Source organism: Rhineura floridana, chromosome 4, assembly GCF_030035675.1.
Source record: "Rhineura floridana isolate rRhiFlo1 chromosome 4, rRhiFlo1.hap2, whole genome shotgun sequence".
Taxonomy (NCBI): domain Eukaryota; kingdom Metazoa; phylum Chordata; class Lepidosauria; order Squamata; family Rhineuridae; genus Rhineura; species Rhineura floridana.
The window spans coordinates 116,249,111-116,266,426 of record NC_084483.1 but is presented as its reverse complement, the minus strand read 5'-3'; the positions used below and the strand labels follow the sequence as shown (position 1 = coordinate 116,266,426).

The 17,316-nt window shown below is 39.2% G+C and overlaps 1 protein-coding gene across 11 annotated transcripts in view; it reads right to left on the bottom strand.

Moving 5' to 3' along the window:
- Nucleotides 1-17,316, bottom strand: part of PLEKHG1 (pleckstrin homology and RhoGEF domain containing G1) — a 170,434-nt gene that overhangs the window by 48,957 nt on the left and 104,161 nt on the right. For 10 of the 11 annotated variants that reach the window (XM_061624114.1, XM_061624115.1, XM_061624121.1 and 7 more), the window contains 3 exons: nucleotides 7,431-7,531; nucleotides 4,581-4,757; nucleotides 3,430-3,499 (listed from right to left, as the gene is read on the bottom strand). In XM_061624114.1, the coding sequence (XP_061480098.1) occupies nucleotides 3,430-3,499; nucleotides 4,581-4,757; nucleotides 7,431-7,531 (348 nt within the window). The remainder of the gene's footprint in view (nucleotides 1-3,429; nucleotides 3,500-4,580; nucleotides 4,758-7,430; nucleotides 7,532-17,316) is intronic. The other variant, XM_061624116.1, reaches the window with a different exon arrangement.

Sequence of the window (17,316 nt, the reverse complement as noted above, 5' to 3'; positions counted from 1 at the left end):
TTCAATTGAAAAATCATTTGCATTAAAGAGAGGCCTACATAATTAGATCTATTATCTTTTGCATGTCTGATAGGTATAGAAATTGAGCCATCCAATGAGGGGACTATCATTTTATATTTGCTAAACAAAGCTTCATCAGATGGACCCAGTCTGGCATTGAAATCTCCAGCTATTAATAAAAGGGCAGCTGTTAATTTTGTTATATAATTTTCAAGCTGAGCAGTTTTAGTAGCGCTCGATTTTACCTCTTTACCTGGTGGAAGATAAACATTAAATAATAATAACATCTGGCGCGATAATTTTATAAGTACTGCATTGGCTAGATCCAATAGGGGTTCACAGTTTATAACAGAAACATTAATTTTTGTCGAAACAAATATACATAGACCTCCTTTTGGACGTCCCCCCCTAAGGCTGGGTATGGCTTTTAGCTGGTAGGCTGAATATCCATCAAAACTCATTAATGATGTTGCCCATGTTTCTTGCAAGAGCAAGATATCATATTGCTCCAAGAAATTCTTAAAAGATGGATCCTTGTCTTTATTAAACCAACCAGCAATGTTCCACGATAGTATCTTTAAGGAAGGGAGTTTTAGATTGCTATTACGTCAATTGGTATTTAAATTTGACAAACGTTTCTCTCTTTCCAAGGCATCTGAGGGGATATGTTGGTATACTTTTTCAATTTTATTTTCTCGGTTGGTCCTAGATAATTCTGAAACCCCTTGGGTTATTTTTTCTGTTGCTACAGGGATGTTAATGTTCCCTATTTCATGCTCACAATCCATTTCTTTTACTGTAGTTAGCAGATTTTCAAGTTTAAATCTGATTTCTGACCTTGCTTCCGAAGATAAAGTTGTAAAGGTCTCCAGTAAAGATATTTCTTCAGGTAGAAATTTAGTGGCCTCCATACTTTTTATTTCTATTATAGATTGGTTGAGTATGTCTGACTCTCGTGCATCCACTTCATGTTGGGTTAGAATTCTCTCAGAGATAAAGTGACGAGACATAAGACTTTTAGGAGGGACTTGGTTGTCAAAAATTCTGGCAGTATAAATATTTTGAGTTACCATTAATTCTCTTTTGTGCTGGAAAAGAGATAGTTTCTCTTTCAATGCAAATGTAACGATAGCTCTGGCGCTAATATAGTTGTAAAATAAATATTTGATGTTTATGATGTCTTTTGTCTGGACCAATCCTGGGGATACTTTGTTAACAATATTAGTCAGATGTCTCTTTCTTTCATTTTGTGTTAAATATCCCACTGGTTTTGGATAATTTATTAGAGCCAATTGATTTTCGTTTAGGATTAAATTCCAATCTCTGTTATTTTGAATTGAATAAGAAGAAAATTCATTGTCTGGGTTCATTATTAAATGTTCCTTAGGAGCTTGTTCATTCAGATTAAAGTTCGAGTTCGCCTGGATACTTTTTGGGCTTGATAATCTTTGTGTATCTTGTTCTAAGATTAATTGCGATTTTCCTTCACTAGATGGCACTATGCTCTTTAATTCAGTGCTCTTTTTCTTCGTCTTCTTTCGTTTTCTTTTCCTCTTTTTTTTCTTTGGCGAGGTTTTTTCTGTGTCAAGTAATTTGAAAAGTTTTTCAAATTTCAAGTGGCATTTACGATGACTCCTAATAGATTTAATGTTTTTAGATTTTTTCGCAGTTTGCATTGGAGGTTTAGAGCTTATTTCTTTTTTCTTCAAAGGAAGATGATCTATCCTTTGGTCTGAATGGGAAGTCTGCGTAGCTGCGTTTTTATTTTTGGTGTCAGAGTCAGTTTGTATTACTTGTTTTACTGTTAGCTCTGTTAATGTTGTTAAGAGTGAATTTGCTTCTGCCACAAATTTAGCAATTTGCATGAGTGATTGGGACACCATTTGACACCAATCATCATTAATTGGAATTGTTTGTATTTTGATTTGTTCATGTTCATTTTCTTTTCCTGCAATCGAGATGAAGGATTGGGAGTTGATTTTAAAATCCTCGTAGGAGCCTGAAGATTCCAATGGGGGCATTGAGTCCTCTTCGTCAGGTAATGATGTTCCAGATTGATTTATACATGGTAATAAATCATGGGTAATTCCGACATTTTCTGCCTCCTCCATTTCTTGCGCTAGATTTAAAATGCTGTTTTTTTCTTCATTGCTTGGCAGCCATGATGGTATTTTGTCTATATCCCATTCCATTAATAAATTTTCAAAGGAAAAGTTTTCTTTCAGATCTATTTTGTCATTTATCGTTATTGCATTCATTTTCGGTTGGTAATAAGAAGTGATTTTAGTTTGTTTTTCCTTGGAGGTTTCTTGTATATCTTCTTCATTTAAAGGAATACCTAGCTCTTTACGTTTTCATCTAGTTAGAACCATAATTACTCTCCCGGATACAGAGTCAGCATTTAAAACAATTTAAAAATGATTTAAAAGTTATAAAATATTGATAAGGTGTTAGCTTTTTAGTTCAGTTGCTGTTATATACTGTTTCTTATTAATTTTCTCTTCAATAGTGGAACACAGAGACGTCTTATCTCATGTCTCTCTCTCTCAGCTTTTCACATGGTAATAAATCAGCAGAGTAAAATAATGAGCAAGGCAATTAAATAGAGTTGTCCAAATCAAAGTCAGGAACTAGTAGGCACAGTCTTGTTATATTGCCTCTTCTTTAGTAGATTATATTGGTTGTTTTTTTTTAGCTACAAAGCTGAAGTATTTAAGAGCCGATTTTGCTGTACTCACTCTCACGCGGCCATCTTCCGTTGAGGCCACCTAGTAGATGAAATGCAGTGGCTTTTAAAAACAAAAGAAAATACTTTGCATGCAATATGTAATTAGTCCTTGGATTTCATTGCCCTGAAGGCCAGGTCCCAGAGGAAAGATCCCCTCAAGACCTACTTCTTTCTTGCATAATTCATGTACAGCAACTGTTGCTAGTCACCACTAGAAGCAAGGTATTGGCACTGATCTAGTTCTACCGCAAGAGTTCTTAGATTTTTCTAGCTCCAAGAAACGAGTCACCCTTGGTTTTCTTCCATCAAATGTAATTATATAGTTTAAAGAAATTCAGCAAAAGCTGTAATGATTTGAAACACAGATGTATAATTGTACAGCTCTCATCCATTTCAATAAGTTTTATGTGAGACATTTCAGACTGAATTTTGTCCTAGCTATAAGGGAAAAAAATTGTCACAAAATATTTTCATAGTTTTTGATTTGTTCAGAAATATTTAGGAGAGAAGGAAATCTAATATTTCAATGTCCACACAATCTTTTTTTTAAGTTTTAAAAACTTTATTTGTGCCACGCCACTGTATCATACACTTTATTTTGTAGACATTTGGGAACTGATGGAATCATCTTGAGTACCTTCAAAGAGACTGTGATACAATATAGCTCAGATTAAAAAAAACAGGAAAGTAATATCACTTACCTTAGAAACAAAGCATTCTGCTATAGCTACAGGGTCATTTTCACAGTTTTCTAAATCTTGCAGAAGTTCACTAGTTCAAATAAATGAAAAGGAAGAAACTGCAATTTTTTTAATTGGGAGAACAACATACCAATGCTGCCTACATTCAAAATAAGCACTGCACTTTCAATCCAAGTTCAAATAAAGTTGCCCCAGTAATATTGTTCCCTGCTATAGGGCTAAGGAAACATTCGGTTTGGGGGTTACTAATATTCTGACACTTCTTTTGCACTTATACTAAAGACATTAATAAATAATTCAGCATTTGCCTACATCTGCACAACTTGCCTTCACCACCCTCCCTGTACTCTTGCCTCCACCACCAATTCTGTCTTTCATTAAAAGACCACCAGCTCTTGTCCATACTACCCGAAAGTGGGAATATGCAACGTGTGCCTCCATAGTGCTGCTCTTTGACAAAACATCTTTATGTACCTTTTTGCATGTCTCTGTCTCTCCTAGTATTAAGCAGCTAGTAACCCTTTAATGGAAGGAGAGAAAAAGACATGCAGAAAGGCGCAGAAAAATGTTTTGTGAAAGAACAGAACTATGTAGGCACTCCATATACGAGCACAGTGCTCCATGCACGTAGCACCCATAGTGCTGCTGTATACTAGGGGGTCACATGCCTCTCTCTTCCTCTGCTAGTATAGGAAAGTTCTCTCTCTTGTCCCCATACTGCCAATCCCTCCTCAATTATGAGAAAATAAACTGTTGAATCAGACTAAAGGAGGTAAAGGAGAAGAAAAAAAATCACTGCACTGCTTAAGAAAGGAGGGGGAGAGAAAGCGAAGGATAAACTACTAAAATGGTTTCCTGCACTAGGCCATACACTTGAATAACCCTGCCCTGTTGAGTTTTACAAGCAAGTTTTCACGTTCTACCTGTTCATTTACTTTTGATACCTAGGTAACTAAATACATTTTGACATTAATTATTGCTGCAAGTGGATGCACACTTATTTTTAGACAAAAGAGAGTGGATAATTAGTCTACAAGCTTAAGAGCAGATTTAGATGCACCAAAGATAATCATGATTGCCACAGTCTCATTAATGTGCTGCAGGGAGGAAATATCAAAACCATCTCTCAGTAAGTGGTTTTAGTTACAAACCTGATTCTGCATATTTGAATTAGAAAGCCCATTGAGATCAGAGGGGCTCTCACCACTAGGCATGCATAGGATTGCAAAATCCTGTCCAAACTAGACACAGTATACAGCTGTATTTTCTTTCCCCCAACTGTTTGGATTGTTGTTGGTTTTCTTTTAAATGAAAAGCAGCCTTGGAGCCTATGATTGAAAGCAGAGAAGTAATGGGGCAGGAGCTGCTCAAACCTTTATCCTCAATGCAACATTCCCCCAGATAAAAAGATGCAGGGTTCCCATATCTTTTGCCCATAAAGAAAAAAGCAGCTTGTGGGGCTGATTTCAGTGGGCGAACAGCCAGAGATAAAAGGGTTATAGAGACCTTCTCCCTTCATCTTTTGCTTCTGACCACAGTCTCAGACAACAAACTGTTGGATGAAAGTAAGTTCCACCAAGTTCAAGATAGCTTTCTCCCAGGATCCAAGTCTTCCTTAGGCAGTTAAGACAGGTTGCACATGACAGGCAAGTTATCACTGTCCAAGGCCTGATGACATTCTGGGGAAAAGGCAGGTATTGTGGCTACATAACCCTATTTCCCATTTTACTTGGCATCACTTTGGGCAAACATATTGCACATTACGCTGCACATTGGCTGCTTTTTATGGGAGAGCATGGAAGGATTTTTTTAATGGTAACTCTGATTGCTTATGGGTTTGCATGTTTTTGCTTTCCTTGGGAGTCTCTTCTCTCCATCAACTGCCACCTGGAGAAAGCCATTACATCAAGCTGGAAGAGAAGAGATGCAGAAACATCACAGTCTCTGCTGAAAAGCCAAGCTCCTCCCACCATCAACTGCCATTGGTGCTGCTGAGACACCAGGAACTTTTGGCATCTCCTCTCCTTGAACTTCTCCACACTGACGGGTCAAAAGAACCACCCTTAATTACTGACTTGCACATGAGTTTGTCTATACTCCCTTCTATCCCAGTCATTTTTCCTTCTGTGTCATGTCTTTTTTAGATTTTAAGCCACTCTGGGAGTCTATTTTCTCTGAAGAGCAGAGGGGGAAATCATTTAAATAAGTAAAATTAAGATTTTCCCCTTTTGGACAAAGCCTAGGTTACTGACAATTTTAATTGGATCAATCTTGCTGTTTTGGTTAAACCTTATTGTTGATTGCTTATTTGGCACAATTCTAGAGAAAAGGGCCAGTCCTGACATGAAAAAACACAGGTAGGAGGAGAGATTAGGAACAGCAGATACCCTTAGTGGGGGCTAAAACAAGCATCTCAATGAGCCTGAGAATGGCAAGCACTCACACAGCTGCTATGGCTTGTGAGGGGGACTGCTGGTTTTGGCTGTGAAGATAAGGTCACCCGACAAGCAAGCAACTCCAAAAAGGAACATACCTCACAGTACCCTCTTCCTGTGTTGAGGAAAATGCGCATGTTCTGAAGCGTCAATATAGTTGTGCTAGGGAGCACCTTGCCTGGTTATCCACAGTCATCTCATTAGACTGAATTCCTGGTACCCCTTCACACTTTGTCTCATTAGCTAACTATATTCCAGATTCCATACTCCTGCATTAAAGTCACGGCTGGTTTCATTCCAAAGCTTGGTGCTCACAGCTCTTTATTTCTTGACCCCATTTACATTTATCCTATCCTGAAATAGCTGCATAGTAGGGTGTAAACATTTTATTATTATGTAGTAAGAGCTAATAATAAAATGTTTACCCCCTACAATGTAAGTATTTGAGGACAGGGTAAATGTAAACGGGGGCAAGAAATAAAGAGCTGTGAGCACCAAGCTTTGGCATTAAACTGGCCATGACTTTAATGCAGGAATGTTGAATCTATAAAGTCACTCCTCACATCCCAGCACGATCAAGTCATTATGGAAGAGGAAGTCAAAAAAAATTAATCCTCTTCTCCTGATCCAGGCAGAGTGTAAAATTTTGTGAATGAAAACAGCAAGTAACTTTAAGGAATTAATAATCTAAATCTAACTCTCGTTTTCAAATGTCTTGACATGTTTGTGTTGCCTTGAGAACTTCAGGCTGCCAAACACTGCAAAAAAATGCAGTGAGAACTCTAGCAGCCAAAACCACTTAAGAGGACAATTCTTTACATGTCACTATCTTTTAATACACATTTCATGTTTGTATGCATCACCTGGTATTACTTTACAAAGGCTTTTCTTGGTAATAAGCCAATAGATCAAAGCAGAGAAGTCATTTGGTGTGATTTGTCTGCAGAAATGGCTATTGTTATCCACCAAGGACATACAATTAAAAAGAAAGGACATAACCACATGCCTGACAACTGGTGTCTTGATGCAAGATTGCAGTTATCTAGGCCAGCAACACTTTACACTAAAGCCAATATATGATCTTTGACCCTGTTTTCCATCTTTAATTACATTAATTACATGTTAATTGTAATTAATTAATTACATTAATTACATGTTCTTTAATTACATTAGCTAAATACGTAGATGGAGCACTGCTGCAGTACATGGAGCACTGCTGCAGTACAGAGCTGCACTGTCAGAGGTTTAATCCCTGGACCAGAAGGATATTGTGTGCGCGCATCTGCACACATCGAACTGTTTTGGGAACAAGCTATGGAGAGTGTGTACATTTATGCCATCTTGTCCCAAGCCCTACCCATTCATGGGCAGGCCTTACTCCAACGACATCTAGGGAATTGTCAATAGGAACCCCATAAACATCTCATGCCAGCATCTAAAAAGATAACTTTTTTGGATTTTAATCTGAAGTTTTTGCTTCAGCTGGGGGGGACAGGCAGCAGATGAATCACAAAAGCCTTGATTTTTGGATCCCATATATGTTTTCACTTACTTTCATTTACTTACCTATTGAAATGGTAGATATCTTTTATGTTTCCAAACAAAGCTGATCGTTCCTCTATCCCCAAAGACAGCTTGGATTGGTCAGTGATACAATCAAGATAATCCTATGAAATAAATGAAAAGGGGTGCCTTAAACATGTCTGTTCTTTTCTTTCTGGGTAAATGGAACTATCTTTAATTGTTGAAGAGGAGTCTGTTCCAGATCAATTTCACTTTATATTACAGTAATCCCTTCAGTAGCTCTACTCTGAACAGTCCTCCTATTATGGAAGGTAACAATACTTATCTGTTCACCAATACCAAAAGAATAAACCCAAAGACTGAATGCTTTGCTGCTCAGATTGTTCACTGCATTTTTTTCAAGCTGCAAATGTATTCAGCTTTCATCCACAGTAACAGCTTAATTATTCCCATTAATTACTCAGTAAGATCAATGACATCTTCCTATATATCCTGGAAAAATATTGCCATCTTTCAGAGCTACTGAAAAAGTATTTTTAAAATTCCAAAACGCAATACAATATAAATGGTAAAGTTGCCAGCTCTCTTCTTTTGCAGGACCCACCTTGTGTACTAATCAGAATCTACATGTGCTACGCTGGAACATATTGAAGAAAATATTTATTTGCATGCTAGTTAGTTATGTAAATTACATTTCAGGGCTCATAAGCAAGAGAGCTATAAATTAATTGGGAAAATTTTACTTTAACTCAGTGGTTTTCAGGTTATCTTCCAAAGCAGGTGCTTCCCAGTAGAGAAGTCAATGTCCTACAGCAGAACTTCTGGGTGTATGCCTTTGGAACTTGTGAGAGTGTGCACACTCAACTCTAGACAGGCCAATTGGGCCTATCACCCCATGTGTCCTGGAACACACTCAACATTGGTAGTGACAGGCAACAATGTTTCAGAGACTGTTGTTTACCACTACTGATCTTCTTGTGGAGAAGCCATTCATAGAAATGTCATGGTTCCCAGAACACAATTGGAAGGCCTCTGCTCTAGCTAGACAAAAATGGAGCTGTTCTACATCTCCCATTTATTGCCTGAAGCAGGGTAGGGAACCTCTAACCCATGAGCTAGATCCAACCCACAGCTGCACATCTGGCTCTCCAGATGCTGAGAGCCCACTCTTGGCTTTCAAGAACACCTCATTCCTCTTGGCAGAGAAGGAGGGAGAAGTGTCTGTCTGTCTGTTGGAGAGAAAGAAAAGCTCAAAGAAAAAAGAGAGGCAATTGGAGAAAGCGAGAGGAGGGTGGGGATAAAAGTGCATTGAGACATGTGGGATGGGTGGAGAGGCAAAACACTGAGTAGCAGGACATTGAAGGAGCTGGAGAAGGAATGGTGGGGTGAAAAAAGAGGGGAGAGAGCATGCGTTGACCTCAAGGGGTAGGCAGAGAGGGCACAAGGAGAGACGGAGGATTGAGCAATAGCAGGCCGGACATAACTCACTTTCTGACTTGTAAAACAAGGTTCAGGCCATAACAGCCACTTTTAATCTAGCCTGAACTGATTGGTGTTTACACAGGAAGTCCTTCATATCTCTGACTCTGTCCACCATCACCTTCACCCCGCAACTGACTTTTCCCCATGTGTTAATCCTCCTTAATAGAAAAAGTTTTCCCAATTCTGGCCTGAAGCACCACCTTTGAAGAATTGACCAAATCTATTAATCAGACTGTTTCATATAGGTATGTGTATCACTTGATCTCTGAACAGTTCACTATGCAAACTGGCTCCACTGAAAAATTTTGCTTAAGGAGGCATTGTATGTCAAAGTTCTCTTTGGTTTTATAATTTTGATGGTACATTTACATATAGAAATTGTCCATTGATATTATGATCATCAAATGCCTGTGTGAACCAGTGTATTTAAACTACTATTTTACACAACAACAAAACACCAAGTATGCTTCCATAACTTTTATAAAGAAACTCTGCAGGAGGAAGGAAAACAATAGTGTAAGAGTGAGAACAGCTGGAACCATGTTAACAAAACCCTGACATGATCCCTAGCCTGGAGGTTTAGACAACATGTGGTGGCATTTTACCAATGGCAACATAACATTCCATAGCACTAAATTCAAGGAATTCTGGGAAATGTCAGCTAGACCATGAGGATCTTGTTATATAGCAACTGAATTCTAAAACCCACACAAGATAATCAAAGGGGAAATCTATCTGGGAAATATTATTGGATATTTTCACAGTATTTCTTTTATAAATAATTTGATGGTTTAAACAAACAAGCAAAACAAAATACTGTTAAAACTGAGAACAGCACAAGATGAACTCTCATTTGCAACTGTGTACTTATATTTTGTAATTATGGAATTTCCTCAGTAGTGAATAGTCATCCAAGCCTCCAAGAAGAACTACACATCCTAGAAAAAACAAGGCTGCCACTGAAAATGGCAGCCCTCTCTTGAGTTCTTCTCTACTCTTCTGCAACATGTAGATCAACTTACATTACATCCTGATGCCATTATTGTGTGTCTGGGTGCTTCCCCCCGCTACCCATCGCTGGATGCTATAAGCTGCAGTGGGGAAAAGATCAGTAGTGTCATAAGAAGAGTCTGCTTCATCAGGCCAGTGGCCCATCTAGTCTAGCACCCTGTTCTCACAGTGGCCAACCAGATGCCAACAGGAAGCCACAAACAAGACATGAGTGTAACAGCACTCTTCCCCACTTGTAATTCCCACCAACTGGTATATGGAGGCATACTGCCTCCAACAGAAGAGGTAGAACATGTTCCACTGACATGCTCTTTTGTATGAGCAGTGTGTTTCTGATTCTACTTGTGTAAGTTTTAATTTAATTTGATTTTAAACCGCCCAGAGAGCTTCAGCTATGGGGCGGTACATAAATACAATAAATAAATAATAAACACATTTAATACACTTTTTTTAAAAAAAGGATTTCCAAGCCTAGCCATACAGATCCCACCAGGCAGTCTCTGAAGAGTCAAGCTGGGGCCCTGAAGATCTGCAGTACCTGTAAAAAAGGGATTTCTAACAAAAACTGTTGCTGGAGAGATGAAACAAGAGATAAAAAGGCTCATATCATTATTTAGCTACAGCAAAGAACTTTAGACAGATACTTCAGTGATCTCTTTATGTGTCAGATAAGCATCTGACCATTCAAGGATAATTCATGTCTACTGCCATTTTTATTTTACCCATTTCACATCTTTAAGATGTAAGCACACTGGGAAATATCCCTTAGAGCAGGGATGGGAAACCTGTAGCCCCCCAGATATTGCTGAACAATAACCCCTGTCTTTCCCTGACCATTGGCAATACTGCCAATAATAAAGACTTATGAGAGTTGAGGCATTCCAACAACATCGGGGGGGGCACAGGTATCCACATATATTGCTATCAATACTTACTAACCACAACAGCTGTATTGTGCCTCCACTCTCGTAGGTAGTATGCCTCTGAATGCCAGTTGCTGGAAATCACAAATGAGGAGAGCACTGTTGCAGTCATGTCCTGCTTGCAGGCTTCCCATAGGCTGGCCACTGCGAGAACAGAATGCTGGACTAGATGGGCCTTTGACCTGATCCAGCAGGGCTTTTCTTATGCTGTTATATTCTTATCCCCAGGTTGAGTTCCTTCCTCAGGCCTCATTCCAAGGAAAAGTCTGGCACTCGTCCATCAATACCGATTCTGGGATAGACTTTCAAGGCTGCTACAGATCCAAAGCAGGCTTCCTCCAAGCCTTTAGAATGGGATGCCAGACAAAGCATTGTCCCAGTAACCACCAAGTCTCATGTTGCTTGTCCTCTTGTGAGACAATGGCAGCTTAGTGCTACCTAGAAGTCCTACCTACCTACTGAAGACCTTCCTCTTTCAACAAGCCTTTTAAGTAGAGACCTTATTGCAGTCTGCATCTGTGTTGGAATTGCTTTTTAAGGTGTTTTTAAAGCTTTTAAAAAAATGTTTTTAAAGATGTTTTGTTTTAATATATTTTAACGTCTTCTATGATGTTTTAAAGTGTTTTTAGTGCTTTTGTTTGCTGCCCTGGGCTCCTACTGCAAGGAAGGGCAGGATATAAATCTAATAAATAAATAGAAGAGATTTAGCCAGACATGCCCAGCCAAAGGGCCCAGCCATTTCTAATGAAGTGACTTCCATGTTACCCACCTAAAAATGACAGTTCTGGCCATATTCAAACATATCTTTCACTACAAGCAGTGTTTGGCTCTAGTTCTGAAGAGTGTCACCCTACCTAAATGCAATTTTATAGGTACACATTGGAGGCTTACAACCAGGAAACTCCATGACAGCTCAACTTTCCGGCATACATGATCTACACCTCTACATTCCATCCTGCCTCCTATTAACTTATGACCTCATCCCTAAATCTGTTCTCTTAAAATATGTTTGTGCATTAAGTCATTATAACAATCTCTCCGGGGCTTCCCAAAACTGTGAGTGACCTTTTGTTTTCACTCACAACCTCCCTTGGAGCAGAGACTTAAGAAGCTTCATGAAGCAGAAAAGATTGCTACACACACACACACACACACACACACGGCAACCTGGGTCAAAAGGGTGGAAAAATGAGTACAAAACAGGAAGAGCTTATTCCCTGCTGTAATTTTGAACACACATTTGCATTCAGTAGAATGAGGTGTAAGAAAATTGACTGAGCCTGCCCCAGATAGCCAGCTTTTAAAAAGTGATAAAAGCTTCTATAGAAATGTTACCCTTTTAAAGCAGTTTATAATTTGCTTTTTAAAAGGAAGGTTTGCTTGATGTGAAAAAGGACAAACACTGGGGCAGCCAATGTGGTATCCTCCGCATATTGTTCAACAACTGCCATCATTCCTGAATTTTGGCTGAGGCTAAAGGGAGTTGAAATCCAACAACAGCTGGATGGTACCACATTTCCGCATACATCTCTATCATTCATCCAGACAAGCAAAAGGTATTATCAGAGTTCAAGGACACAACCCAGCCAGGGAAGAACAGTCAAGGAGGGAGCAAAGCAGGGCCAGTGCGGTCTGGGGAGACGCTCACAGGCAAGACAAAGGCCTGGAGAGCCACATTTGGCCCCTAGACCTGAAGCTCCCCACCTTTGGCCTCTGAGATCCATCTCAAGAGGAGGCTAGGTCCTCCAATGGCAAGGGCAGGTTTTATTCTCACTGTAATGGTATCCTCAGATGCAACCATTTATTGTTCCCCATTTCAGTAAGTGGAAACTATTCATTAAAAAGGGAGCACACAAAAACACTACTGATATGGGGGCTAAAACATACAGCCATCCTTGGTGATCCCAATATTTTGGAAAAGGTTTTGGCCCTCCCACACCTCTCTGCCTGTTACAGCAAGTTTAAATTATGTGGGACAAAGCAACAAGAGCCAATTATGATTAAGGCTGCTCCTACCTGCATAGGCCCACCCTGAGACCGTCTAGCTAAGCTTTACTATGTTGATAACTCAGCCTTCCCCAATCTAGTGCCCTCCAGATACTTTGGACTACAACTCCTATCAGCCTTGACCACCAGCCCTGCTGGCTAGGGCCAGTGGTAGTTATAGTTCAAAAAATCTGGAGAGCACCAGGTTGGGAAAGGCTGTGATAGAATGCGACCAGAGATGGAACAAATCAATTTTTGCAGGATCATGAAGTTCCCTATAACTCATGGGACCAAAAACTTAAAACAGTCTCCAGGCTAGCAGAGTTGCATCATGTTATGCCTGGTCATTTTAACAGTTCTGTAAACTCATCCTGGAAACAAAAGTACCATTCAGAAATGAACTTGATCTCTCAGTGAGTCTCTGAAGAAAAATGATCAAAGCTATGCAACCATGATTTTGCTTTTAGTAACCTTAATTAATTTATCTGTTTAAAGATTATTTGACCCTTAAAGGTCAATGAAAATTATTGTAGCAAACAATGTTAACAGCAACTGCAATAATCTGAAACCATAATAAAAAACTTGGAAACTCCTTAACTGCATACCCAGCAACAGCCACAATGAAATTATGTATGAACTTTATTAAAACAAAGTAGAGGATCTTGACATTTATTTACTTGTTACCAGAGCCAAGTAAACTCTATAGTCTCTCTGAAATTGTCTTGGACTACAACTGGTAGATTTGTGCGTTAATTATTATTTTATAAATATTTTAGTTGTACATTTTATATACTGATGTACTGTTGAGCATCTCATGTTGTATGTCACTCTGGACTCTTAGGAGGAAAGGTTAATCCTTAAAAAACACATAATAACTCTCATCAGCCCCAGCCAGCATGGCCAACGGTGGGGGATGACTGGAGTTATTTTCCTCAATATCTAGATGGCTCCATGTTGGCTACCCCTGGTCTACTAGCATGAACAAACCTAAAATGGCAGCTGTCAACAGCAGTTTATTCTGTAGACATATTTTTTACAGAATACAAAATACACCCACAGCAAGTAAGAGAAAATAATTAAAAAGCTTTGGTGCTGCTGTTGTCAGTGACCAGGGACTAGAGGCAGCTACAGCAATAGTGAAGGTTTGAAGAGCAGTCACAAATAGTCCCTTCACTGCAGCGCCTCCATTCAGGAAGCTCCACTTGCTTAGGAAAGTCTATAAAGCTCAGATTCCCACAGCTGCCTTAGTCAGTTCTCTTGGCGCTCACCAAGGTGTTCTATTTTTGTTCTTTAGAAATGAGGTTTCTTGTTGGTTGATTGGGGATTGCTTATTTTGGGTCCGTGTGCCTTTTTGGGGTCTGTTTTATTTGTTTTTTGGGGAATTTAGGTGTTTTGCCTATAGTCTGAACATCACTAGTTTTGATATTGGTCTTTTTTGGCCTCTTAAATTTTCAAATGTGCCCCTGGGCACCAAACGATAAGGGAGCCCTACTCTACGGTCAAACAAGCATGATAAATGTGGAAATGCCTGAACTCACAGGTGTAGGCAGCACATGAAGAAATGGCTTGAACATACATTCTAGGGTGACACAAAGGAAGTCATACTTAAGACAATTAATGTGAAAAAAGGACTGTGGCTTGCCCCTGCTACTTTCTTAGCCATATATTAGCAAAGACATCAGATCATTCACTGTTCCCCCAACTGTCACCGCAGGGGCATCTGCAGCAGAACCATCCTGCCATTATGGGAGAGGAGAAGAAAAAAGCAGTAACAGCATCTTAAACGAGCTGTCTTTTCCATTCTGTGGTAACTTTTAAAAAAAATATAATCAATACTTATTGTTGTAATAATCTTATGTAAACCTTTTGTGAGGTCCACCTGTAAAATGGTATATAAACGCTTTAAATAAATAAATATTCATGGTCCAGAGAAGATAGCCTGTTAAAGCATCTGTCTTGCACATCTCTTGAAAGCTGCAAGAACATTCAGGCACAGGAACAAAGTATGGGAATTAACTAGATTATTAGCACATTTATCACTTGCTATATAAACAGTATGTAGCTGAATTGAGAAACAACTAGCCTTCTTTGGTGCAGCAAGAAGCATTAGATAAGCAATTCTAGCCGTGATGGCTGTGCTCTGCCACCCTAGTCAGAGGCAGCATGCTTCTGAAAACCAGTTGCTGGAAGCCTCAGGAGGGGAGAGTGTTCTTGCACTCGGGTCCTGCTTGCGGGCTTCCCCCAGGCACCTGGTTGGCCACTGCGAGAACAGGATGCTGGACTAGATGGGCCACTGGCCTGATCCAGCAGGCTCTTCTTATGTTCTTATGTTCTTAATTCTGATCACTTTCTCCAGTATAGAAACAAAAACGGAAGAGTTTTCCCAATCAAAATCAGAATAGCTCAGCTTTAATCTTAGTTATTTCTGCAAGTGGCAAGTAGCTCCTTGAAAACTTAGTAGCTCTTGGGATACAGAATGTCTCTGTATGATACATTCGAGTTTAAACTTAATCATAAAAATCTGTCAGAATACTGAATCATCTCTACCTTACTTTCCAAGATGTAGTGAACTTGACACAGAGACGGAAATCCACAAAACTAATTCACCGTGAAAACCCAACAAGCCTTGATGTTGGATTTGCCACTGGCCTCATTACTGCATGTGACTCTAACAAGAAATATAGTTTTGCATGTTTCAAAGCTAGGTTATTCTATCTGCAAGTTCATTACACTGTAGATCATTTCCTACAGGGAAGAAAAAACATGCTTCTGAACCCATCCAGTCTTCCCCAACAACTTGAAAAGTTATGAACCTGTCTACAACAGGCTGAACTCTTGAATTTAATTCATAGGCTTCTCCTTAGCAACCTTTTCTATCAAGGTCTCCTACTGTCTCCCCCCCCCTTCTTAGTATTGAACAATAGGAGACTTTGGCAGAGAACTCAAAACTCATTATATTATACAAGAATCTAATATATTATAACTTAATTTAAAAATCAATAAAACATTATAGATACATGGATCTGCTGCAGCCTGGATTTTTGGTAGAGATCTCCAAGGTTTGTAAATATATATGTGGAATCATACACACATTATTATTAATTTATTACCCACCCTTCACCCTAAGGTCTAGGGCAGCTTAAAACAATTTTAACTATAACATTAAAAACAGTATAAAGCAAATTATAATCACAAAGTTAGGGTGGATCCTAAAAACTTACATCTCAAGTGTCAAAAGCAAGGGTAAAGAGGTTCATCTTCAGCATTCACCAAAAACTGTATAGTGAAGGTTTCACACACCACTCTGTGGGGAGAGAGTTCCACAACTTAGGGGCCACCACAGAGAATGCCATCTTTCAGGCTGCTACCATCCAAGCTTCTGAGAGAAGTGGAACTACCAAGAGGGCTCCCTCTCAATCTTTTTCACAAAACATTATAATTTTCTAAAATACACATTTTTAATGCATTCAGGTATGCGTCTCAAGCCAGGAACTCTATCGCAAAATTTGGACAAGTGCAAAATTCAAAAAGATAATTATGTCCCAATTTGCACTTTAGTCCACAAAGTGAAGATCAAGTCAATTCACAGATATCGATTTCCTCAAATATTCCCAGAGTGGACATAGGGGAGGGGGGAGGAAATGGACAAGGAAATGGACAAGGTGAAGCTAAAAGAGATGAGGCACATGGCAAGGAGGAGAGGGCAAAGAGGAAAAAGAAAAATAACCATTTGGAAGGAAAAAGATTAAGAGGAGAGAGAATATATGCAGGGCACATGGATCCGGAGACACCAGAGTACTCTTCCTTCCTTTTCTCCCATTGTACATGTGTGTGCATGCTTTTAGAAGAGATATATGTGAGTATCTTACATGAAAATTCAAGCCATGTGTATGTAAGTGTGGAAGGAAGGCACACATCCCATTCCTGGAACACTTCCCAAGCTCTTGATTTTATGTCACAATATCCGACTATAAATAGAGACAACTATTGTCTGGACCTGCCCTAGGTCTTTATTCTAGACACTGAATGAAAAATTATTGATGACATTGTTTCCCCCCGTAATCTACACTAATTTTGCCTTTTAGAGTCAATATTTAAACCTTGATTTTTCCTATCTACCTATTAGTAGAATTACTGTAATACCCCTTAATAATTCACATGATCCTCCCTCTGGATACATGGTGGCTATTTGAAAAGAATCTAAGTAGTGAAGTCGAAGGCAAGCTGAACAGCTGCACCAACCCACAGCAACACAAGCTGGATGTCAAATTCTGTAGTTTGTAATACTGCCTGACATAGTATGTACTTCTCCACAATGACCCATGAGAACGTATCCATGATCTAGGTCAATGGTTCCAAACCTTTATGAGTATGGGACCCCCTTTGTAAGCTTAAAAATTTCATGACCCCCCCATGCTAATTAGAATTTTAGTCTCTGTTAATTGAAAAAATAATATGTGGCAAAATCATATCTCCAAATATCCCTTTCCATTAAAAGCTCCCTGAAGACAGGAAGGTGTTGCTTT